This window comes from Pseudophryne corroboree, chromosome 11 (assembly GCF_028390025.1).
Source record: "Pseudophryne corroboree isolate aPseCor3 chromosome 11, aPseCor3.hap2, whole genome shotgun sequence".
In the NCBI taxonomy this organism is placed as follows: domain Eukaryota; kingdom Metazoa; phylum Chordata; class Amphibia; order Anura; family Myobatrachidae; genus Pseudophryne; species Pseudophryne corroboree.
In genome coordinates, this window is record NC_086454.1 from 35171463 (window position 1) to 35198618 (window position 27156).

Here is a 27156-nt window from a genome sequence, read left to right on the forward strand (position 1 = left end):
CCCACCGTACAGACTGTCGCACCGGGTGGCAATGTTAGGCCTTGTATTACCTGAGGGGTGTAGAACCATTTATCCCCCATTAGCAGGTACTCATGTACATTCGTCTTATAGCCTGGCTGCGGGCTGTATGTTTCCATGAGTCTAGAAGTGTTCTTATTCACTGGTAATGGGACTTGGTTATTAGGGGCAGTTGTACTAAGCATCGGCTCTGGAACGTTAGCCGTTTATTGTAGCATTTATACTTCAGTCATTCAACGGTTCATGCTAGTTTCAGCTCCTCAATAAATACTTTAAGAATGATAGGAGTATAATTCCACTCTTCCCAAAGTGCGGGGGGCTCATTAATATGCGAGCGGCAGAGAGATGTACGAGGTCATCGTTATAATTAGGCAAAATCAACATTCTATTCATTTTTGGGTCACAGTGTACAGCACATGTAAGTCTAGTGTATAGTAGTGTTTCCATTCTAACCACTTATGACATCATTATTGAAAGCCAATGTAAGATGGAAACATCCCATTCCCAGACCGAATTATCCGGGACTGAACAGCGATACAAGCGCGTCAGCGTGGATAGGGAATCATTGCATTGTTTTATATATATTTGTGCACTGGATCCGTGAAACTTCCTGTACAAACACTCGTGACGAGGATATTTATACTCTGTACTCATGAGGAAACCACAGTGTAAAGGAACACTGGCGTGTGTGTATATATATATATAGAGATATATATATAGAGATATATATATATATATTTCACAGTAATTGGGCATTCTTGTTTCATTCTAGTGTAGCTACTTGCAGAGTAGGGTTTTAGTCACCACCGATTGATATATATATATATACTAGGTGCTTCATCGCGCCCTACGGGCGCTCTTCACACCGTCGCAAGGGGCTACGCCCCCTTAACCCTTGCATGCCTTTCTGGGGTTCAATATTTGTGTTATATGGAGTATCACCTGCATTCCTTTGTTAGTGGTTAAATATTGCACAATGAAAGGGTGTGCGATGGTGAAGGAGGCGCAGCCCCTTGCGACGGCGTGAACAGCACCTGCAGGCCACAATGTACAGAATGTAGCGGGTGCGGGGGGTACTGCGGATGGTGTCTGTAGATGCTGCGGATGGAGGCGGGGCGGAAGTGGGGGTGGGGCCCGGATGGGGAAGGGTTGGGAGGTGCTGCGGGTGGGGGAGGGGCAGAGGAGTGGGGGATGCAGATGGGGGAGGGGTCCGGAGGCACTGCAGGTGGGGGAGGGGCAGGGGTGCCATGGGTGGGGGAGGGGCAGGTGTGGGGATGTTGCAGATGGGTGAAGGGTTCCGGAGGTGCTGTGGGATGGGAAGGGGTGGGAGTGCCGCTGGTGGGGTAGGGGTCCGCAGGCGCCATGGGTAGGGGAGGGGCAGGTACGGGTGTTGCGGCGGATTGGGAAGGAGGTCCGGAGGTGCTGCAGGTGGTGGTGGGGCAGGTGCGGGGGTGCCATTGGTGGGGGAGGGGTGGGTGAGGGGGGGGACCGCGGATGGAGGAGGGTGTCTGCAGATGCTGCGGGTGGAGGGGGGCAGGTGTGGGGGAGACATATAAGGGGGGTGAATGGTGGAGGGGGCCTGGAGATTGCTGGGGGTGGTGAAGGGGCGGAGGAGTGGGAGCCGCGGGTGGTGTAGGGGGTCTGGAGGCACAGCATGTGGGGGAGGGGTGGAGTGCCGCATGTGGTGGAGGGGAAGGTGCGGAGGTGTGGTGCATTGGGGAGAGGTCTGGAGGTGCTGCGGGTACTGTACCTGCCAAAAAGGTAGTTGGAGGGTATGCAGTAACAGGGCCAGGACAGGGGTGACAGGGTCAGAACAGGGTTGACTGGGCCAGGACAGGGGTGACAGGGTCAGAACAGGGGTGACAGGGTCAGAACAGGGGTGACGGGGCCAGGACAGGGGTGACGGGGCCAGGACACGGGCGACGGGGCCAGGACAGAAATGACAGGGACAGGATAGGGGTGACAGGGTCAGTGTAGGGGCGGCAGGACCAGGACAGGGGTGACAGGGCCAGTATAGGGTTGACAGGGCAAGCACAGGGGTGACAGGGCCAGGATAGGAGTAGCAGGGCCAGCATAAGGGTGACAGGGCCAGGATAAGGATGAAAGGGCCAGGATAAGGGTGAAAGGGCCAGGATAAGGGTGGCAGGTCAAGGCCAGGGGTGACAGGGACATCACAGGGCACGGGAGAGATTGGTATTAGGGACAGAAAAGTGGTGACAGACAGATGTGTTTTACCGGAGTCACTGCTGCTGGCTGCTGCTGTTCCACTCCAACCTGTTGGGATCTGCTGCTGGTGGAGACTTGGCATGGCTGACTCTCTTAGGCTGTAGTCCTGCTTCCTCTGCCCGTCCGCATCACTCCCCCCCTCCTCAGTCACACACCGCAGACCTCGTGCAGCTGCCGGGCACTGTGGTAAGGGGAGACTGGGAGTGACTGGTTAGCCCCCAGGAGATGCTGCGGCTGGAGGGAGGAGGGGGTCATAGCATGCACGTGGCGTGGACCTCGCGGCTGCTGGGCACTATGGTAAGGGGAGACTGGGAGTGACTGGATAGCTCCCTGGAGACGCTGCTGCTGGAGGGAGGAGGGGGTCAGAGCCTGCAAGCAGCGCGGACTTCTGCAGCGCTACCCGCCGGCTAAAGTGTGTGAAGGAGCTGGGCGCACCTCACTGCGGGTGGCAGCGCTGCAGCTAGCGGTAGGGTTGCCGGGGCTGGAGATAACAGAGGCAGTACGGAAAGTGCACAGCGGCTGGTGACCCACAAAACTACAGCTAAGAAGCGTGGAGTGTGCCAGAAAGTGACGCTCCTCCCCGACAGAGAGACCCTGCTGAGTATGCTGATGTGGGGGTCAAGTATGGCATACCCCCTCACACACCCCCATACCTCCCAAATGTCCCAATTTTTGCGGGACAGTCCCATTTTTTGGGGTCTGTCCCGCTGTCCCACCCGCGGGTTGCAGTGTCTGGCGGTGTGGGGGGGGGGGGGGGGGGGCAGTTGGAAAGCTCCTGTACTCGCTGTTCTGCTTAGCAGAGCAGCGGTGAATAGTGGAGACAGAGGGAGAGGGGGCATCAGGGGGTACGGATTAAGGGGGGGTTCCAGCAGCAGAGCCGGATTAAGGGGGGGGCAGGCGGTACGTACCGTTGGCCCCACAGTTTTAGGGGTCCCCCCGGCTCGAGTAGCTCTGTCCCAGCTCAGAAGCTCCCCCGTCCTGCCAGTAACAGCGGCAGCATTGTGCTACAGTCAGCACACGCTGCTGCGTATTGGCAGGTCTGTGGTGTTGCAGGGAGGCAGCAGTCTCCCTGCTTTCTTCTGCCTGTGCGGGTGTGTAGGGGGGAGTGACCACCCCCTCTGGATTTACCCCTAGCTGAGGGGCCAAAATTCCATTAAAAAAAAAAAATATTATCCCGAAATTTGCATAAGGGGCGTGGCCTCGCGGGCCGCGATTAGGCCACGCCCCCAACCCCACAGCAGGCACAGCAATGAGATAGGGCTCCCCTGTCTCAAGTACCCTGTGCCCCCTGGACTCATAATCAGCCCCTGGGGGCATGCCAGCAGCTCACAGAGCACTGGGCATGCCCCCTCACTGACGAAAACGGGGACCCCCCGTGAAGCCACGCCCCCTTTTCGCTGTGTGTGTGTGTGTGTGTGTGTGTGTGTGTGTGTGTGTGTGTGTGTGTGTGTGTGTGTGTGTTTCCCTCCTTCTGCCTGAAGAAAGCTCATGAAGAAAGCTGGAAGGTATGCACCCCTGCCTGTGCCATGCCCATACTATCTGCTTCTGCAGCTGCTCCTAGTGTCCTATAGATTTGGCCAGATCTGTGACTCATTTGACTAACTCCGCCCACTGTTGTGACTCCGCCCAGCGTTAGCAAATGAATCACAAAATCACAGATCTGGGCTATTATATAGGAGATATATATGCAGTTACTCTGTAGTTGTGTAACTGAACCTCCCGTGTCTGTTCACTGCAAAAGATAATTTAGTGTTACCCTGCGATGGAATATTCAATATGACCCCCCTCCTATTATAGGCAGGTGGAGCCCCACTAACACATTAAGGGCATACTGGATGTATAAAGCTTTTGTAAATAAAATGATGTAGAAACTGAAGTTTCTGCATTATGTATGGTTTGTGGCCTAATTCAGACCTGAGCGCAGCAGCTACGATCAGCCATCCTGACATGAGGGGGGGCTTGCCACGCCACGCCCTGCATAGGGCTAGTCCACCCCACATGTCTGGCCCTTCCCTCGCCGCACAGTGGGGTTAATTCAGACCTGATCGCTAGGCTGCGTTTCGCACAGTGGCCGATCAGGTCTAAACTGCGCATGCGTATGCACCGCAATGCGCAGGCGCATCGCACGGGTACAAAGAGGATCGCCGCTCAGCGATGGGTTTGTGCGACTGATCCATTCGCACAGGCGTTCACAAGGAGATTGACAGGAAGAAGGCGTTTGTGGGTGGTAACTGACCGTGTTCAGGGAGTGTCTGGATAAATGCAGGCGTGTCCAGGCGTTTGCAGGGAGGATTCCTGACGTCCATTCCGGTCCTAGACAGGCTGATGTGATCGCAGCGGCTGAGTAAGTTCTAGGCTGCGCAGAGACTGCACAAAATCTGTTTGTACGGCTCTGCTACACATGCGATCGCACACTTGCAAAGTGAAAATACACTCCCCTATGGGCGGCAACTATGCGAACGCAGGACTGCAAAAAAAAACCCTGGTGAGCGAACAGGTCTGAATTAGGCCCCAGTTCAACATGAACCGCTTATGCAATGCGATCGTGTCTGCCCAGTGTGCCAGTACCGTTCTATGCACGGCAACCGATGCGATTGACAGGCAGAGGCGTTCGCAGGGTGGCGACAAGGGGGAAACTGGCGGGTCAGTGCCGTATTCGGGGCGGCTGTTGTAACGCGGAAAATGGCGGTGGCTCGACTGTCTTCGCAGCAAGGCTGCGCAGGCAGGGGGGCTTAACTTATTTAACAATGCGATCGCAACAGAATTGGTATTGCATGCGAGTGATAGCAGTTCCAGTTTGCTTTTTTAGCAAAACTGCAACTGATGCTGAATAAGGGCCACAGTGTGTATATTACACATTGCTGTGTTTTATTTTATCTCCTCATTGTGCTGTGACTGGTGGTGCCCTCTGCTGGCCGTAGGGTGACATGTCCTGGGCTGCTCACAGCTCTGGTAACCCTGTGTTCTAAGGTTCTGAAGCTGTCAGAGTATAGTGTAGCTATGATTACTGCACATTTTCCTATCTCATACATTTATTGTCCGATACCCAAGTATTATGTTCCAGAGGTCACATAATTCCCTTAGAAAACACAGTAACATTTATAGAGTTCTTTAATTCTTGCCACATTTTAATTTTTACTGTGAACCCCTAAGGCCTATGCCCCTCGCAGCTGTACAGTGAGGGAGCAGAATCTTTTTTTTGGGGGGAGGGTGGGGGTTGGCAGGGGGCTGCATCTTGGGGTACATTGGAATAGAACCCCAGCTGATGCGGTCAAACACGCATTACACAGATTCTGTATTGTTACATTTTGGGTGTCATATGTCACAATTTAGGCGCGCAGGAGTTAAATGACCTCTCACAACACGAGACACCGGATTCAAATCATTTCAAAATGACTTACTGTGCGAAGCAATTTAGCCAGATCTACATCGTGTCCTATCTGTTGGCTTCTATACAGCATTTTCCAAGTGACAAGTCATAAAAGAAGAGGACGGAAAGGTTTCAGATGATCTAGCTGGGTGGTTAGAGGGGATATTAAATATTGATTTATCTTACAGGCAGGACAGTAGGAAAACATGAGTCTAAGTGCTCCCTGCAATCTATCAGATCAATCCAATCCATCTAAACTACAGCGCGAGCCACGCGCCTCACTACAATAGCAGCATGAATCTTACATTGGATGGTGTCACAGCGATGATTTAATCACAATCTGCCGACTCGTCACATAAGGGACAAGGCAGCGGCTCCTCAGGGAATCACTTTCTTTGTCTCTCTGAAGGAGATCCCAAAATCAGATGTGTACACAGGAAGGGTAATCACACAGAGGTGACTTCTGTCTGCTGAGCATCACTCTCCCCACAGAGGACTTCATTTATACATGTGCTTTGTAGCGGACATTGAGCCTCTCTTATCAAAGCCCATATTGCACCTTCCAGTGGGGAAGTAGCACATTTCTAGTACCTATGTGGTGTCCCCTCACTCTCAGGACACGTGTAATACAAACAGTCCCGGTGTCCCCTCACTCTCAGGACACGTGTAATACAGACAGTCCCGGTGTCCCCTCACTCTCAGGACACATATAATACAAACAGTCTCGGTGTCCCCTCACTCTCAGGACACATGTAATACAGACAGTCCCGGTGTCCCCTCACTCTCAGGACACGTGTAATACAAACAGTCCCGGTGTCCCCTCACTCTCAGGACACATGTAATACAGACAGTCCCGGTGTCCCCTTACTCTCAGGACACATGTAATACAGACAGTCCCAGTGTCCCCTCACTCTCAGGACACGTGTAATACAAACAGTCCCGGTATCCCCTCACAGTCTCAGGACACATGTAATACAGACAGTCCCGGTGTCCCCTCACTCTCAGGACACGTGTAATACAGACAGTCCCGGTGTCCCTTCACTCTCAGGACACATATAATACAAACAGTCCCGGTGTCCCCTCACTCTCAGGACACATGTAATACAGACAGTCCAGGTGTCCCCTCACTCTCAGGACACGTGTAATACAAACAGTCCCGGTGTCCCCTCACTCTCAGGACACATGTAATGCAGACAGTCCCGGTGTCCCCTCACTCTCAGGACACGTGTAATACAAACAGTCCCGGTATCCCCTCAGTCTCAGGACACATGTAATACAGACAGTCCCAGTGTCCCCTCACTCTCAGGACACGTGTAATACAGACAGTCTCGGTGTTCCCTCACTCTCAGGACACATGTAATACAGACAGTCCCGGTGTCCCCTCACTCTCAGAACACATGTAATACAGACAGTCCCGGTATCCCCTCACAGTCTCAGGACACATGTAATACAGACAGTCCCGGTGTCCCCTCACTCTCAGGACACATGTAATACAGACAGTCCCGGTATCCCCTCACACTCTCAGGACACATGTAATACAGACAGTCCCAGTGTCCCCTCACTCTCAGGACACATGTAATACAGACAGTCCCGGTGTCCCCTCACTCTCAGGACACGTGTAATACAGACAGTCCCGGTGTCCCCTTACTCTCAGGACACGTGTAATACAGACAGTACCAGTGTCCTCTTACTCTCAGGACACGTGTAATACAGACAGTCCCAGTGTCCCCTCACTCTCAGGACACGTGTAATACAAACAGTCCCGGTATCCCCTCACAGTCTCAGGACACATGTAATACAGACAGTCCCGGTGTCCCCTCACTCTCAGGACACATGTAATACAGACAGTCCCGGTATCCCCTCACAGTCTCAGGACACATGTAATACAGACAGTCCCGGTGTCCCCTTACTCTCAGGACACGTGTAATACAGACAGTACCAGTGTCCCCTTACTCTCAGAACACATGTAATACAGACAGTCCCAGTATCCCCTCACTCTCAGGACACGTGTAATACAGACAGTCCCAGTATCCCCTCACTCTCAGGACACGTGTAATACAGACAGTCCCCGAGTCCCCTCACTCTCAGGACATGTGTAATACAGACAGTCCCAGTGTCCCCTCACTCTCAGGACACATGTAATACAGACAGTCCCGGTATCCCCTCACAGTCTCAGGACACATGTAATACAGACAGTCCCGGTGTCCCCTTACTCTCAGGACACGTGTAATACAGACAGTACCAGTGTCCCCTTACTCTCAGAACACATGTAATACAGACAGTCCCAGTATCCCCTCACTCTCAGGACACGTGTAATACAGACAGTCCCAGAGTCCCCTCACTCTCAGGACACGTGTAATACAGACAGTCCCAGTGTCCCCTCACTCTCAGGACACGTGTAATACAGACAGTCCCAGAGTCCCCTCACTCTCAGGACACGTGTAATACAGACAGTCCCAGTGTCCCCTCACTCTCAGGACACATGTAATACAGACAGTCCCGGTGTCCCCTCACTCTCAGGACACATGTAATACAGACAGTCCCGGTGTCCCCTCACTCTCAGGACACATGTAATACAGACAGTCCCAGTGTCCCCTCACTCTCAGGACACATGTAATACAGACAGTCCCGGTGTCCCCTCACTCTCAGGACACGTGTAATACAGACAGTCCCAGTGTCCCCTCACTCTCAGGACACATGTAATACAGACAGTCCCGGTGTCTCCTCACTCTCAGGACACATGTAATACAGACAGTCCCAGTGTCCCCTCACTCTCAGGACACATGTAATACAGACAGTCCCGGTGTCCCCTCACTCTCAGGACACGTGTAATACAGACAGTCCCGGTGTCCCCTCACTCTCGGGACACGTGTAATACAGACAGTCCCGGTGTCCCCTCACTCTCGGGACACGTGTAATACAGACAGTCCCAGTGTCTCCTCACTCTCAGGACACATGTAATACAGACAGTCCCAGTGTCCCCTCACTCTCAGGACACATGTAATACAGACAGTCCCGGTGTCCCCTCACTCTCAGGACACGTGTAATACAGACAGTCCCGGTGTCCCCTCACTCTCGGGACACGTGTAATACAGACAGTCCCGGTGTCCCCTCACTCTCGGGACACGTGTAATACAGACAGTCCCAGTGTCTCCTCACTCTCAGGACACATGTAATACAGACAGTCCCAGTGTACCCTCACTCTCAGGACACGTGTAATACAGACAGTCCCGGTGTCCCCTCATTCTCGGGACACGTGTAATACAGACAGTCCCAGTGTCCCCTCACATAATATAAGAATTAACCATGTGATATGCCTGAGTGTAAATTAACGTGTAATGGGGTCCTCATGTGTTAGCGGTTAAGTATTTTCAGGTAGATCTACCAGCCTGTGAAATGTAGATGCAGATTACTGCAAGGTCATTTTCAAGGGACACAAGGTTGGGGCCCGCTCTTAAAATGTGTCTATAGATTAAATGCTTCCAATATTAAATACCAGCAGACGGGATGCCGGCTGTCAGAACATCCCTCGCTTCGGGCCCGCACAGGTTCTATACCCACTCTGTTGGTGGTTTGGACCCATCAACCGATTGGGATTGGCAGGCGAGTGTCGGGATTTCGACAGTCAGTAAAATGCCGTCTGTCAGGATTCCGGCGCTGGTATCCTGAAGGCCAGGATTTCGACAGCCGGCATTTTAACTGCATCCTGATTAATTACGTGTACTTTGGGGGTCATTCCGAGTTGATCGCACGCTGCGGATTTTCGCAGCGCAGCGATCACGTTACTACTGTGCATGCGTATGCACCGCAATGCGCACGTGCGTCGTACGGGTACAAACAGCACTGTTACTGGGCAATGCTTCTAGCAACAAATCCATTCGCAGGGGTGATCGCAAGGAGATTGACAGTAAGAGGGTGTTTATGGGTGTCAACTGACCGTTTTCTGGGAGTGGTAGGGAAAACGTAGGCGTGTCCAGGCGTTTGCAGGGCGGGTGTCTGACGTTAATTCCGGGACTGGACAGGCTGAAGTGATCGCAGCGGCTGAGTAAGTTCAGAGCTACTCTAAAACTGCAAAAATCTTTCTCGTCCCGCTCGGCTGCACAGGCGATCGCACACTTGCAAAGCGAAAATACACTCCCCCGTGGGCGGTGACTATGCGTTTGCACGGCTGCAAAAAGTAGCTAGCGAGCGATCAACTCGGAATGAGGGCCTTTGACAGGGAGTACATCAGAATGTTAGAAACAGACGAAATTCAGCAACCCCTCCCCCCCATTGAGATTCGGGTACTTTTTATGGTAACATTTGATTTGCATAACAAAACTTTTCACTTTCGTTAATATTCTGAGTTATGTCACATTGCAGCACAATATGGCTGCAGCATTTGAATGAAAGATTCCCACCTTCTTGAAACTCACAAGCCACCATATGGGCTTCTATTTTTACAAGGTGTAATAACTGAGGAAGAGACTTGTGAGGTTCGGGGAGGCTTTATACTTTTGCGATGGGCATATGCTGTTCCTCTGTAATAAGGTGGAACATCTGAATAAATAGATTCTCACATGTCTTTATACATTGTCAGCGGCACAGTGTGTTCTCACTGCTCCGCCATACAGAAATGAAAAGGGAAATGGCTCACAATAAGAGTTTGTCTGCAGACAATACGCCCTTTCTCCTGCGCCTGGACTGTGTTCCCGCTGTATATAAATGGATCATATTGACGGCACTGTCCATCTCTTAGAACTCATTTGTTTGCTTTGTTTGGGGGTGTAAGAGTTTTAATGGACAAAAACTTTTCAAAGTTCTCGAGAGTTCTCTTTGTGAAGCGACTTCACAGGAAATATAAAGGGACGGCGACGGACCTGCATAAAGTGCTGGCAAACACTCATAGCGTCACAGAGATTGTCACAGTCCTCAAATAGTTGTAGATCAGAATAGGAGCGAGAATTACTTACAGCTTTCTCCATGTACTGGAGCTGCTGAGGATTTGGTCTCTAAAATAAGAGTTTGTTAACTATATAAATAAGTTGATATGACTGGATAGGTTGCATTCTCGGTGATGTCACTGGCTCCTAGTGACTAGATAGGCTGCACCCTCAGTGATGTCAGTGGCTCCTAGTGAGTGGATAGACTGCACCATCAGTGATGTCACTGGCTCCTAGTGACTGGATAGGCTGCATTCTCAGTGATGTCAATGGCTCCTAGTGAGTGGATAGACTGCACCATCAGTGATGTCACTGGCTCCTACTGACTGTATAGGCTGTACTGTCAGTGATGTCACTGGTTCCTAGTGACTGGATAGGCTGCATTCTCAGTGATGTCACTGGCTCCTAGTGACTGGATAGGCTGCACTGTCAGTGATGTCACTGGCTCCTGCTGACTGTATAGGCTGCATTCTCAGTGCTGTCACTTGCTTCTAGTGACTGGGTAGGCTGCGCTCTCAGTGATGTCACTGGCTCCTAGTGACTGGATAGGCTGCATTCTCAGTTATGTCACTGGCTCCTAGTGCATTGGTAGGCTGCATTCTCAGTGATGTCACCGGCTCCTAGTGACTGGATAGGCTGTACCCTCAGTGATGTCACTGGCTCCTAGTTAGTGGATAGGCTGCACCCTCAGAGATGTCACTGGCTCCTAGTGACTGGATAGGCTGCATTCTCAGTGATGTCACTGGCTCCTAGTGACTGGATAGGCTGCACCGTCAGTGATGTCACTGGCTCCTAGTGACTGGATAGGCTGTACCCTCAGTGATGTCACTGGCTCCTTGTTAGTGGATAGGCTGCATCCTCAGTGATGTCACTGGCTCCTAGTGACTAGATAGGCTGCATTCTCAGTGATGTCACTGGCTCCTAGTGACTGGATAGGCTGCACTTTCAGTGATGAATTTGGTTAATCAAATAACCTCAGATATAGGAGTGTTGAGTGCAGTGTATCAATGACTTTTGTCATTTAATCATTATTTTAATTAATGCACCCCAGTGTTACCTCATTTAATTAATGTAATGTGTTACAGCTGATCTGATGGAGGACTTATTGTACCTTCAGAAGCCTGTGTACAGGTGAGCTTCACACCAGGAAGCATGTTTAGGATTGACCAGATGGGGAAGACTTTGGTGCAGTTAGTCAGTTTAATACATTTTGCAACAATTGAAACCAAGAGTCCCTGTTTAAAGTATAGAGAATACAGGTTGGAGTTTATAACATATATGGTGAGTGCAAAGCTGACAATATATATCTATATAGAAAACAAATCTGCACTGCATGCGCTCTGAGTCGCTAAAGGTCCCCCTACGATTGGTCCCATTTTACATACTCTGACCCATCACTGCCCGCCACTGTGCGCCCGCAAGCTCTGTTCAGGAGAGTGGCCGGCACATTTGCCCAGCTGACATAAATGCCACTCTCCTCGGCCACCCATAGATGCTTCTAACCAAACAGGTCTGTTTTCAACAGTGAAAATAAAATGTTAGAATGATGTAACGCTGCCATTTTCCATCTCAGTGCTGGGATATTTTCAGCTGTGGAAGGAGACAGCATACTGAAACAATTTAAGACATGGGCACAGCCTGGCGATCCGGCAGGGAGGGCTGCCCAGTGTGTTATTACACTTCATATTGTTTTTCAGGAGATGGATGCAATCAGTCATCCCTGGGCATATTCTTGACAGAAAATAACTTACTTTTCTGGCAGGAGTGGATAGCATTTAGAGGAGAACAATCATCCTTTATTCGCCTCAAGCTGGAGTTTCTTCCCCACTAAACATATACATTTACAGAATATCATACTCCGATATGTGCATAGAAAACGGGCCAGCGTAGGCCGACCAGGGCCTGCCAGAACACTCTCCTTTACTGCGGGTTTATTAGCGTTTTATACGCATGGAAAGAGAAAGGCCTTGCCAGCCCAGGATGAGCGTAAATGATCAGAGATCAGGAAGTTGATTTCATTTGTGGATTAAATTACTATTTTCCAATATAGAGGTTTTTTTAAACCACAAATAGTGGAATCTATATTCTAAGTCGTACTGCACACATGTGGGCGACCAAGCGGTACAGCAGCGGCAGCGCAGGCACCGCATTTAGCATCCAGATCGTCCCTTTTCTGGATGACCAGAGATAACCAAATATCAGCATGCGCATCCAGCATTTTGCAAAACCGATTCAACACATAGGGCCTAATTCAGACCTGATCACAGCAGCAAATTTGTCAGCTAATGGGCAAAACCATGTGCACTGCAGGGGGGGCAGATGTAACATGTGCAGAGAGAGTAAGATTTGGGTGGGTTATACTGTTTCTGTGCAGGGTAAATACTGCCTGCTTTATTTTTACACTGCAATTTAGATTTCAGTTTGAACACACTCCACCCAAATCTAACTCTCTCTGCACATGTTATATCTGCTCCACCTGCACTACACATGGTTTTTACCATTTGCTAACAAATTTGCTGATGCGTTCAGGTCTGAATTAGGCCTATAGTACAGACCGACCATTATTTTCCACTACTGGTGCTTTCAGAGCGAATGGAGTTTGTTCCAAATATATGATTTTATTTCTTCTGCTCTCACGTTATGGTGTAGTGTGTTTATGGTAGAAGTCGCACTGTGGTAAATAGGCTCTTCGGTAGCTGACCCCTAATAGATTCTAACAGGGGTATAAACGACAAAACATTGGGTGCAGAAAACATCAGTTTTTCCAAATGTTTTACCAATATTTTTGTACAGCCTATCAAATGAATCAAGTGAAACCTGTGCGTTTTCGCCGACCGCAGAAACGGGACTTCTTTCAGGTATTTTGTTTTTTCCTGCCCGAGGCAGGTGCAACAAAATCCCTGATAAGACACGTATTGGGGCTAACTGGATAGCCCCCAGTGAAGCACTCGCCTGCCGTCAATGACCACGGGTAATTGGATACGCTCCTAAACCTGCCACCGTAATTCTTCCCACATACCCCATTCTAATTGTGGCCTGATTCAGACATGGACGAAGTGTACAAAGCAGCCGCGTCTTTGGAGGCGTGTAAATACGCTAATACAGCAGTTGGCATCTTGCGTAGACAGACGCCTCCTGCCGGTTTCTGTAATCCACCTCTAAATCCGAGGTCGCAGCATCGAAGCATCTGGGAAAACATTGCCCATCTGAGTGACCCCCAGGTTAGGCAGAATGGCCGGTGTTCTCACTCAGTGGGCCATGATATTTGTATTGGAAGATATAGACCCTGACCGCTGCTCTCCCAGAAAATGAGGACGAAACACCCCCAGTTTTCCGGAACGCTGCCAAGTGCAACCCCCTCCCAAATAAGAAAAATGATAAGAGAATGCCAAACCGTCTTACTGGATTCAGCACAGAACACACCTCTCAAAAGACACCTCAGGCCTTTGCCGTAAAAATCTTATTTGTGGCACAACCTTAAATTCCTGTAAGATTAACAGCTGCTTCTTAAATCCATAAAGGCAGCACATGTTTTCCGTTGCATGCAGATACTTAGGAGTGGAATGGGATGTTAGTGCAGCGGTGGTTATTGTAGTTTTATTGTTTTGTTTATATTTTACGAGCCATTTACTTGTCTCGCTATTCATTGTGAGATACTTTGCAGATCCAAAAAGACGCCGGTAATTCCTAATACTGGTTAGTAAGTTAAGAGGCAAAAGGAAAAAGCGTAAACACATAAAAAACATTTATTTAGAGTAAAAAAATGGGAACACTTTGCCTTAAGTACACAATTCACTGTGCAACTGCAAACAGTTTTGCTAAACTTGTCCCAAGTATTCTCCAATGTTTAGCAATGTTATAAATATGGTTTACGGCGAGCAGTTTACTCTACACTACAAGGAATGCGTTGCTCCCTGATCTGGGTTTCCACGTTTACATTATGGCTCTTTATGACTCTTGTTTGATAGAGCGATCTCTAAAAATTTAATGACACTATAAAATAATAAAAATGCCATTAATTTAGCTCGGATCCTGGATGTAGTGGTTGTAAAGTTACATTAATAAACAGAATTTTTTTTTTTTACAACAAAAAGCATTGTTACGTGGCACGGTGTAAATCACGGACATAAATTTAAGAGCAGTTTTAGTGTTGGCGCACCTGTTATTATAGAATAGCCAATAAGTGTATAAAGCATAGTATATAAAATTTTATGAATATATACCGCGCGCATCAGGAATTCAGCTTTTATCTAAGAACAGGAGAAAAAGATCCATTATAGGATGGTGAAGGCATCATTCCTCTTTTTGTAAAGAGGAATGTTCTAATATCTGTGTAGTCTCAGCAGAAGGGTTCTCTCTCTCCCCTCGGACCTTTCACAGCCTGGAAAGAAAATCGATATCGTCAGCTGTACAAGTCAGGCAAAATTTGCTAATTTAATGCAAACTCACAACTGATTCCGTGGGGCTGGGATGAGCGACTCTGGAGACGAGAGACATGTAACGGTCTATCAACCCCGGACGGCTTTGCCAGTGACCGTGATAATACATGATGGATGCTAGGACTTGTTGTGGCCTGATAAAAAAAAAAAGTATTCATTGGCTTTCAGTGGAGGGACTGTCACTTTCAAAGTGACTTAATATATAGATTTGCTGTGCGTCTTTATTAACTCGCACTAGAATCCAGGCAGAGTTCCTTTAGAGGTGTTACGTTTTCTCCACACGTGGCGTTAATTGTGTCACTTAATTTAAGGGTAAGGACCTTGCATCCAAAATACTGAAATCTGTTTTTTTCAAATATAAAGAGTAGAAGTTGCGTTTCTGAATGGGCCCTTTTTGTGACATTTATTGGCCGTTCTTTCCGTCACATTTGGTTGACAGTTGAGGTAATGTTCTGAGAGCAAAGGAAATCTCCCAGCCAAAATCTGGAAGTGAATCCTCACACTTGGAGCTGAAGGTGTGGGCGTCTCAGACAGGACGTGAGGACGATGAGAGAGGACGACCTAACGTCTGTAATGTGGCAGTCGCTCAAGAGCAGCTTTCTATATTTACATGTGAGAATTTGCGTATCCCATACCGTTACATTTTAGGAACGTGTCTTTCAGACCTGAGAAGTTGCTGCGACGGAACAGCGATGATGATGGGCTGGAACAGTCTCTAACCTACAAATGGTGCACTTGTTGCATTGCAGTTTGCACACATCTGACAACAGTTTTGCTACCTCCCATTATGGAGTTGCCAACCCTCAGTTTATTTCCTACTGCAGCCACTGTTTACCAACAATCTCAAACCAGTTACATCTAGAGGGTATCGGGGATTGCAAAACAGGCGTCATTATTCGGGCCTAAATTCATTTTTATTTAGGAGTTCTCTTAATGATGGTATGGGATTGGGATGGGGGGGGGGGGGGTTGACTCTGTATTGACGCTCTGCACATTTACTGTCACAAAAGAAATCAATCACTTCCAGATCAAGACAATATAGTACAAGTAGAGGGTGTATAACCATAGCTGCATCAGCAGATGACACTGAAATAAGTATCGGGGTAGCAGAAAACCGCGGGATTTGGTGCCGTCGAAGGAAGTATGGAGTAAAAGGTAGTTACTATATTTTATTTATAAGGCGCCACAAGTGGTCTGCAGCGCCGTACATATACAGCAACAGAAGGACGGTACAAGGTTCACAGATTTTTGCATAACATTACAGTAACCAGGGGGGTAATTCAGGCCTGATCGCTAGCAGGCAATTTTTGCACTGTTGCAATCGGATAGCCGCCGCCTATAGTGGGAGTGTATTTTAGCTGTGCAAGTGTGCGATCACACGTGTCGCAGAGTTGTACAAACAGATCTTGTGCAGTCTCTGCGCAGCCCAGGACTTACTCAGCCGCTGCGATCACATCAGCCTGTCCGGGACCGGAATTGACGCCAGGAACCCTCCCTGCAAACGCATGGACACGCCTGCGTTTATCCAGACACTCCCTGAAAACGGTCAGTTACCACCCACAAACGCCTTCTTTCTGTCAATCTCCTTGAGATCACCCGTGCAAACGGATCTGTCGCACAAGCCCATCGCTGAGCGGCGATCCGCTTTGTACCCGTACGATGCGCCTGCGCATTGCGGTGCACACGCATGCGCAGTTTGGACTTGATCACCTGCTGTGCGAAAACGCAGCCTAGCAATCAGGTCTGAATTACTCCCCGAGACATAAAGGGTGAAACCCGTCTCAATAGTGATGGCACGAATAGCAGGAGCACAGCCGCTGGAAGAAACGGACGGCTGTGAGCAAGAGGAATTCCGGGCTGAATGGCCCCTGAGTAGGTGAAGGCTGTCATTGAAGTGCTAGAGAAGATGGCTGTGAGAACAGAAGGGAGTAGAACCCTACCCCAAGGAGCTTACAATCTAGAGAAGAGTGGAGGGTGACAGATGACATGAGGTGTGAGCATAGATGGGGACCTGAGGGCAAGAGGTAGGTGAGGTTGAGATGACTGAGTGGTGTAAGGGTACACTTTGCTGAACAGGTGAGTGCTCAGTGAACGTTTGAAGCTATCAAGGGTCAGGGAGAGCCTGATGGAGCAAGGGAGCTCGTTCCAGTGAAGGGGGCAACAAAATAGTTTTAGTAAGAGAAGGAAAAGTACATGAGGGAAGAGGGCCCTGCTCGTGAGAGCTTACATTTTAAAGGGGAGGGGTAGACAGACAGGGGTGACACAGATTGGGTAAACAGTGAGCGTGGGACAGAGGGTTTAGGATGAGAGTTTGGTGTTGAAGTGGGTCTTGAAAACCCGTGTGAAGTTTTGTAGAGTACAGTCTGCATCGAGTTGAATAAACACGGGGATATTATGTTCATGCGATTCGGTCATATTAAAGTGAGATCATTAAAAGGCAAATAAAATGTATTTAAAAAATAAATAAAAATAACTATGAGCTGAAATTGATTTTATTGCCAATGAGGATAGGGATTAAAAACCGATTGGAAAACCGAACTTTCTAAATGCGCTCAGGTATCAATAATTCCCCAGCGCCAGCGTCTGACGTCCAACCAACAGCTCAGTGATATACTGTCAATTCTCTCACTTCAGTAATCCTTGTAGTCACAAAAAAAAAAAGTAATACATTTGTTGGGACTCTTAATTCCACACGGTACAACTAAATGGCTGCAGGATTATTTTTACAGGCACAGAGATAGCCCTGTGGAAAATTGCTGTGGTTATAAAGGAGTATTCCTGGGGAAGGTGGCACGGCTGCGATAAACACACGTCAGCTGATTTACATGTCTGTGTAAGAATCTCTCTTTGCCGGGAAGAACACCCGGCGTTCCCCTTTTGATGTTCCACGTACGGGAGAGAAGTGGGTCAGTGCACAATGAGACGAGCACTTTACTGCTGCATAATGTATTAAGTCTAACGTGAGGGAAGTGTTCTCCGAGTTCACAGCTGGTTCTTCACGACGGCAAATCAGAGACGACATGACACATAATATTGTTCTCTAGTAATGAGCGACGCAACCTCATTTATTCCCTAGCAAAACACAATGTTGCATTTTGTCTGTAGAGAAAACTAGACGTGAGGGAAAACAGGAACAATAAATTAATGATAACAATTGAATTGTACAAGAAAAGATATTGCCACAGGGAGCGATCCAGGCCTGTCAGTAATTGTAACAGAGCTGAGTTGGGAAGGATTTGTTTCCAACTACAGTATACAGGATTTGCATCTCTTATGTATTAAGCTCATGTTATTCAGAAAGACATCAACACGGACTGGACCATGGGCCAGAATCCTCTCTCTCCATCCCCAACAAAGTGCTCCACCTGCAGGCTGTGAATAGGTACTGCACCTCCTACATATAAACGTGCGCAGGTTCTGTGGTAAGAATTGGATGACGCTCATATTGGCAGTGACTGCTCAGCAGGAAATAAAATAATCACAGAAGGACAGTTGCTGTGATGTGTACATGTGCCCCACAGTTATGTATCATGCAGTAAAGCAAACTACCTGTCTGGGGATAAATACATAGAAACCAATTAGCTCAGTAAATCTGCAGTGTCAAAAAGGAAAAATAAATGTTGCATGATGTCATTCATGAATACAGACACAGAGGGGGTCAATCTGACCCGTTTGCTCGCCGCTTTTTATCGAGGCCGAGCGAACGGGTACCCACTGCGCCGGCGCATGCCAGACAGCTGAAGGCCATAGCGGGGCTGCAATCGCCTCTGCCTGATTGACAGGCAGAGGCGGTCGCTGGGCGGGAGAGGGCAAAATGCCGCCGCTTCATGGGTGCGGTCCGGCCAATGCAGGCGTGGCCGGACTGTGAGGGGAGTGTCCCGCAGCAGCTGCGTGACGTCATACGCAGCCGCTGCGGGCCGGGAAGCGACGAGTAGCTCCCGGCCAGCACGCTAAAGCTGCGCTGGTCGGGAGCTACTCTGGAAGTGCAAAGGCATCGCCGCTGTGCGATGCCTTTGCACTTTTGCAGGGGCGGACTAGCTCTGTGCTGGGCGTCCCCCCGCATGTCAGTGTGAATGATCGTAGCTGTGCTAAATTTAGCACAGCTACGATCATCTCGGAATGAGGGCCATAGAGCGCAGCTTGCTGCAGTCACTGTGAGGAGCTCTGCTTCACCAGGCAATGAGCGGGATGTCACACACTGATATGGTCTACACTCAATGTGAGGAGACAGGGACATGAGGGGGATTCCTTGCACATTGACATGATCACACGGTGTCTTCTACAGACAGTGTGAGGAGCTCTGCTACACAAGGAAATGAGGGGGATTCCATGCACATTGACATGATCACACGGTGTCTTCTACAGACACTGGGCCTAATTCTGAGTTGATCGCAGCAACAAATTTGTTAGCAGTTGGGCAAAACCATGTGCACTGCAGGGGGGCAGATGTAACATGTGCACAGAGAGTTAGATTTGGGTGGGGTGTATTCAAACTGAAATCTAAATTGCAGTGTAAAAATAAAGCAGTCAGTATTTACCCTGCATAGAAACAATATAACCCACCCAAATCTAACTCTCTCTGCACGTTACATCTGACCTCCCTGCAGTGCACATGGTTTTGCCCAATTGCTAACAAATTTGCTGCTGCCATCAACTCAGAATTACCCCCACTGTGAGGAGCTCTGCTACACAAGGAAATGAGGGGGATTCCATACACATTGTGATCACACGGTGTCTTCTACAGACACTGTGAGGAGCTCTGCTACACAAGGAAATGAGGGGGATTCCATACACATTGTGATCACACGGTGTCTTCTACAGACAGTGTGAGGAGCTCTGCTACACAAGGAAATGAGGGGGATTCCATACACATTGTGATCACACGGTGTCTTCTACAGACAGTGTGAGGAGCTCTGCTACACAAGGAAATGAGGGGGATTCCATGCACATTGACATGATCACACGGTGTCTTCTACAGACACTGTGAGGAGCTCTGCTACACAAGGAAATGAGGGGGATTCCATACACATTGTGATCACACGGTGTTTTCTACAGACAGTGTGAGGAGCTCTGCTACACAAGGAAATGAGGGGGATTCCATACACATTGTGATCACACGGTGTCTTCTACAGACACTGTGAGGAGCTCTGCTACACAAGGAAATGAGGGGGATTCCATACACATTGTGATCACACGGTGTCTTCTACAGACAGTGTGAGGAGCTCTGCTACACAAGGAAATTAGAAACATACATAGAAACATGATCACTAGGTCTCTCATCCTACACTCACATTGAGGAGCTCTGATAAAGGAGGAATGGATGCCCAGGGCAGTATGTGGGAAGATGTGGTACATGTGTAACATCATATGATAAAGGCACATATCACCAACTTGGCTCTCATTATTCCAGTATGTAAAAGTATCTCTGGTAATTCAAGGCTGTCCATGCAAAATGTTTCCCAAGCAACAGCTGACCCCTGCCTAAGCTAGTACCGAATACTAAATACATGGAAAAGTATGTGCCGTTACTATAACCTTTATAATTCATTGTCACTGTACATCTTTGCTGCTAGTATACTCACTGTGCTACAATTAATGTGTCTTCTGTTTCATGGATTTTCTGTTAAGTTTGTGCACACATAATATATACATAGGCTACATATACATATACTACACCTTTAAACCAGGACACTCATGGTTTACACAGGTGAGATGCAGGCTTGTAGTCAGCAGCCACAGAACCTGTGTAATTTATATGTGTCCCATTTTTAATGATTAAGGATATTTTCCCATATTGACCAGACTAGCAAATTCTTTCTTATGGACTCAAATAGACCTCTCCACGTGTGCCCTGCTCTAGTATCTGATAGGATAGCAGAGCACATTTGGAAAGGGTCCATTTGAGTCCTTAAGAAATAATTTACTGGTCTGGTCGATTTGGGAAATTATAATTGATCAGAAGCCTACAATAAAATCTGGAGGCATTGATATGAGAAAAAAGGCTGTTTAACACATTGGAGCATAATTAATCTAAAAGCCATTACAAAATACACCCCTGAGGAAGTTGCTGTAGACGAATCGCGTTGGGTGGACAAGACTACTGTGACCCAAGGGTTGATAAACTTGGTATCCATGAGCTCATACCCCTAAGGGGGGGAGAAAGTAAGTCTGTAACATCCAACCTCTTAAGACCGCATATGTTTTTTATAAGGCTGATGTATGGATTTTATTGAGGTTTCAAAAACATTAAACTGTTATAGGAATTTAATAGTGATTGTGTAATTGGGTGAACACTGTTATAAAGGTCTCTGTGTAAAATCAAGAAGACTTAAATCACAAATCTTCTCCATTAGGAATATTAAGAAAGATTTATTATTTAAGTCATTGGACACATATTGAAGTTGTTGGAGTATTATCTGGTGTACCCAAGAACCCTATATATATATATATATACACATATATATACACACATATATATATATATATACATACACACACACACACACTAGCTCCTTCTGGCTGTTGCACAGTGATCACTGTGAGTCGGCCTTGTATATGGATATATAGATATATTACTGTATAGGACACCTGTCTGTTCTCAGAAATCTGCATATGTCAGATCTTTGCTAGTCTATAACACGCTGACATAATTGTTCAGACTAATTTAATGTGTTTCATTAATTGGCATTCAGTGATAATGTTTGCAGATTATGATACAATATGTGTGAACACTTCCCTAAGCCAAGATATCTTCCATCTGTTATGCTCGTTAACCCTTTCTCTGCCGGTCATACCTGGGGCGGTCAATGTCATTTTATAAGCAGGAGATTTTCCAAGGTGTCGGCGGTTCCTCACATTGGGTTACATGTTACGGAGCTTAGTTGCCAGCAGAATGGGTCTCAGTAATCCCTGTTTTTCTGTGTTCTATAGGAGAGGTCACATTATGAAAACATGGGCCCTCAGCTAACGGGGAAGCCCAATGAAGATGGAAAACTGGGGCCTGGTGTCATCGATCTAACACGGCCAGAGGATGCAGAGGGTGAGTTGTACAGATGGTATATATAATGCGTATGTGATATTGATTTGTATAATGAGTGGATTAGACAGTGGGACAGATGTATTATGCCTGGAGAAGGTATAAAGACATAATAAAGCAGTGATAAGCGCACGGTGATAACATACCAGCCAATCAGATCCTAACTGTCATTTTTCATATCTGTAATGACTGGCTGGTGCGTTATCACCTTGCACTTATCACTTCTTCATCACTTCTCCAGACTTAATACATCTGCCCCCATGTTCTGACTGGAGCCGCTAGAGTAAATGATAACAAGTTGGGTATATGTCCTGCAGCCAAGGAGATGTAGGATCACCCATCTGGTCCCAGCTAACATAGCGAGAACTTTTGTTGATCTCCGGTGCTGGAAAATCGACTGAAATAGTAAGGAAAGTGCAACTAATTAACTCAGAAACACCAAAATGTGCAAACCCTAATAAGATTAAGGTGTCTAATTATGGGTATTGTATTCTAGGGGTTTAACAATTATGGAGATATAGTCTGTATTCATTTTGTAATTATACAGAAAAGCAGTATAATACTATAGGACAGGGTATAGTATACTTGAGTGCTTACGTCTTCACTCACAACAGTGATATAGATAATGTGACAAAAAACTCTAAAACTATATAATAATTTATATAATAAAATAAAACCTATAAAAACACACTATAGGCAGTAAAAAAAATTTGGAATTAAAAAAAACATTGAAGTAAATAAAAAGGACCGTAGAATAAATAAAAATAGTTATTCACAATTGAAGGCATACTTACAACGCGTTTCTGGGTGCAGTGGACCCCTTCATCAGATACATTACCTAATTCAGCCGTCTGCTGCACAGAGAAATGCATTGCAAGTACTCCTCCAAGTGAGAATAACCATTTATATATTTTGTCTTTTGTCATTGTATATATATATTTTTATATATATATATATATATATATATATATATATATATATATAGCTGCCTATGTTTTATTAGTGAATTTAGTGCCGTTATACTGTATATATTTTATTGGTCCATAAACGCTTTTTTCTCTGCATACATTATATACGTTTAGAGTTTTTTTATTTGTTACATCATATATCATTGTTGTGAGTGAAGAGTATGCTGTGACCTGTCCTGTAGCATTATGCTGCCTTTACGTGCGGGGGGGTGATGGATTGAAAAACCCAATTATTATGGAAATATTTCTTAGAATAAAATATCCACAATTAATATTGGATGATCTTATTGTATACATCTTACCAATGTGCTGTTTATTATAAGGATTTTTTTCATGTCTAGAAATCTGTATTTCTGTAATCTGTTGGTATTTTATATAAAATGTTACTGATGTATATCTTTCATCTATAACAAATCCCAGCAACTCACCTATTCATGTTCAGTTTATAGACTATTGGCAGAGTGTCATAATGTAAAGATCGCTAGGTCTCGTGGTCACATGAGTGGCATTTAGCTGTGATGTGGCAAAGTCCTGTAGAAGTAATTACACATCTGCAGGAGTGGCCATGAGAGCACTTATATATGTGCTTGGCTGTCATTCTATATCTACAGTATATATTTGGGCAAGAGACCATCTATATATGTTATGTAGCAGTTACTATATACTGTATCTACAAGAATAGGCATGATACTGGTGTATGTAATTTAGCAGTAACTATAGACAATACAGAGATAATCTACAATATGTGTTGTATAGCGGTGACGGCATGTGTATAATAATGGGTGAGATATAGGAGTGACTATACATATATAAAAATGGGTGTTATAAAGCAGTGACTATACATATATAATAATGAGTGTTTTATAGCGGTGACTGCATGTGTATAATAATGGGTGTGATATAGGAGTGACTATACATATATAATAATGGGTGTGATATAGCAGTGACTATACATATATAATAATGAGTGTTTTATAGCGGTGACTGCATGTGTATAATAATGGGTGTGATATAGGAGTGACTATACATATATAATAATGGGTGTTATAAAGCAGTGACTATACATATGTAATAATGGGTGTTATAAAGCAGTGACTATACATATGTAATAATGGGTGTTATAAAGCAGTGAGAGCACATATATCGTACACATATAAGGTGGCGCTATCATTTATCCGCTGCCTGAGAGAGGAAGATGCTACTGAGATTTTATCCCATACATAGAGGAGCGGCCGCACGGGTCAGAGAATGCGAATACATCCACTATACCTCACTGCCCTGAGAGGACTAAGGTAGTCCCCACTTTCCTCCCCGTGTCCCCTCCTATTGCAACACCCTGTTGTGTCCTTTATACTGTACATGGCGCCTACACATGGCTTAAGCTGCCATATTGTGGACTAATATAATCTTTATGGTAGTGCAGCCAGTCCATTCACTGGGAACCGGTGACACCACTTAAATTGTCCTCCTCCCACTGCGCACAGGACGCAACGGGAAGGTTTTACCCCTTCTACATGCACACTCCTAGTTCATGGACTCATTCACTCACATCAGAAAATCATCATTCGTCTGTTTTCCGAGGAATATTGATGTGTATTATTTTATTTACCAAAATCTTCAGCAGAACTGAGCCGCGTTTATCTACTGTAACACTTGTGTCAATATTTCAAATTTATGTTAATTGTACGGAAAAGTCGATCTTGTAACACCCGGGCCACATAATGGTAAATTGAGCTTTTTTGGCCGCACTGGAGCCCTAGAATATGACTCACCTCCACTTATGAGACTCACCCATTCCACCTAATTTACTGCTCTCCTATTAATTATTACTGACTTTCCATTCCCAACGCTGAGGATTACAGTCACACGTAGCCCTTGTGATTTGTGGAGTCCAGCAAGTAATAGGAGAAGGGAATTACACGTTGCTTATTGCCTTGTGCTGTATAAAATGAGAGCGGTTACTCTAAACTCATTCTCATCCAGTGATAACACCCCGACTTTCTCAGAACGGTTCTTCGTATTGCTACAAACATTTAATAGGTCACTGGAATTTCTCCAATGTTAGGGTACCTTCAAGAAAGTCAAACTTGTTTAAGCCACTTTGCACATGTTTGCATATAACTTGATATTCATTATGGCGGACATTCAGTTACATCTCGGCAGGCAGATGCTGCTCACTACAGCGGCACTGTAACCGGCTGAAAACCACGCAAGGACGGCAGCTCACACGTAAGGGAATCTGCCCCTATAATGCTGTTACACCAGATCTTCCACACCTGCGATCTTCGCAGTTAGAATTCAAAAACTTGCCAAAAACTGTTGTTTAGAAATCTCGTTATACAATAGTGTTTAAACATATTTAAAAAGTTAACTTGTATTGCCAATCCACGACACCCATAATAGAATAGAACCCGCAAGGGGCTTTATTGCACTCACCCCTCCCCCTCCTATAATAATCATATTACATATTATCAGTGCATTAATCTTTACTATGACCATCGTGATGACATTGTCTCTCCTAAACCATGTAGCCTTATATACAGTTTATAGTTTATCCTATAAATCCCCTTTATAATGTTTCTGTTGCGCTTTCTCTCTCTATAATAAATAAATATATATATATATATATATATATATGTGAAAAAATAGAGAATAGCGCCTAGGTGTATTCAGTAAGACCCCTAAAGGCAAAGGGATATAATGACTAAATGGTCACACCTAACACTCCTCACATATACGTAAGTGGCAGCTTTAAAACAATATAAAGATAAACATTAAAAAATGAAGTATAAAAAAGCGCCTGGTAGTGTTGGTGACTCACTCCTCGTGAAAAAGATTTGTGATAATAAAACAGATAAATTATAATAAACTTAGCTGCGGGTATTTCTGGTAGATGACTCTTATAGACAGCACATGTAAAGGAGAGATAAAATAAACATAGTGTGTACTGTTTTCAAATTTCCACAGATGTTTTTCAGAATAAACAATTTATAGGAACTGTGCAGGTTCCAATTTTAAAAGGAGAAACTATGTTTAGTTAAAAACAATAGTTTAATGAACACACTCCTGCCAGAACATGCAGGTCACATATATAAATAAAACAGTACACAAAATAAAAGGACATATATAGCAGCTGATTCAAAAATAGAAAGTGCAGGTATTAATCGTACAATATAAAAGAATATAATAGGCTTATCTGTCCACAGGTATGGGTATTGGATTAAAATTCATCCATGAATGCAGGTATCAAACGTACAGAAAGTAAGATAAAAACATGGCTTATCTGTCCACGGATAGGAAGTCCCTGGATGCCCACCCCTTTCTGACTTCCTATCCGTGGACAGATAAGCCATGTTTTTATCTTACTTTCTGTACGTTTGATACCTGCATTCATGGATGAATTTTAATCCAATACCCATACCTGTGGACAGATAAGCCTATTATATTCTTTTATATTGTACGATTAATACCTGCACTTTCTATTTTTGAATCAGCTGCTATATATGTCCTTTTATTTTGTGTACTGTTTTATTTATATATGTGACCTGCATGTTCTGGCAGGAGTGTGTTCATTAAACTATTGTTTTTAACTAAACATAGTTTCTCCTTTTAAAATTGGAACCTGCACAGTTCCTATAAATTGTTTATTCTGAAAAACATCTGTGGAAATTTGAAAACAGTACACACTATGTTTATTTTATCTCTCCTTTACATGTGCTGTCTATAAGAGTCATCTACCAGAAATACCCGCAGCTAAGTTTATTATAATTTATCTGTTTTATTATCACAAATCTTTTTCACGAGGAGTGAGTCACCAACACTACCAGGCGCTTTTTTATACTTCATTTTTTAATATATATATATATATATATATACACACACACATACACACACACACACACACACTGTATACATTCACTGACTACAGTATATATTACACATTCTGGGGAGTGAGAATGCTATATTCAGCCACTCCCTACTCTAAGCCAAGCTATCTTCTGGCTGTCAAGGCATGTTGGGTCTTGTAGTTCTACAGCAGCTTGTACGACAGTTTGCTCATCACTGTGCTAATCTGTAAGTATTTAGAGACTCAGAGATTGGAGCCAATTACCAGCTGTTTGGGAAACTTACATTGAGTAACACAGAGCTCATTTAGAGAAATGGTAAATGATGTCCC

At 45.9% G+C, this 27156-nt stretch overlaps 1 protein-coding gene and 1 long non-coding RNA gene across 16 annotated transcripts in view; one reads left to right on the forward strand and one right to left on the reverse strand.

The window, feature by feature from the left end:
* Positions 1-27156, forward strand: part of SOX6 (SRY-box transcription factor 6) — a 560806-nt gene that overhangs the window by 518249 nt on the left and 15401 nt on the right. For all 13 annotated transcript variants that reach the window (XM_063946465.1, XM_063946471.1, XM_063946464.1 and 10 more), the window contains one exon: positions 21906-22014. In XM_063946465.1, coding sequence (XP_063802535.1) covers positions 21906-22014 — 109 coding nt within the window. The remainder of the gene's footprint in view (positions 1-21905; positions 22015-27156) is intronic.
* LOC134970404 (uncharacterized) overlaps positions 1-27156 on the reverse strand; it is a 458298-nt gene that overhangs the window by 161640 nt on the left and 269502 nt on the right. The window lies entirely within an intron of this gene.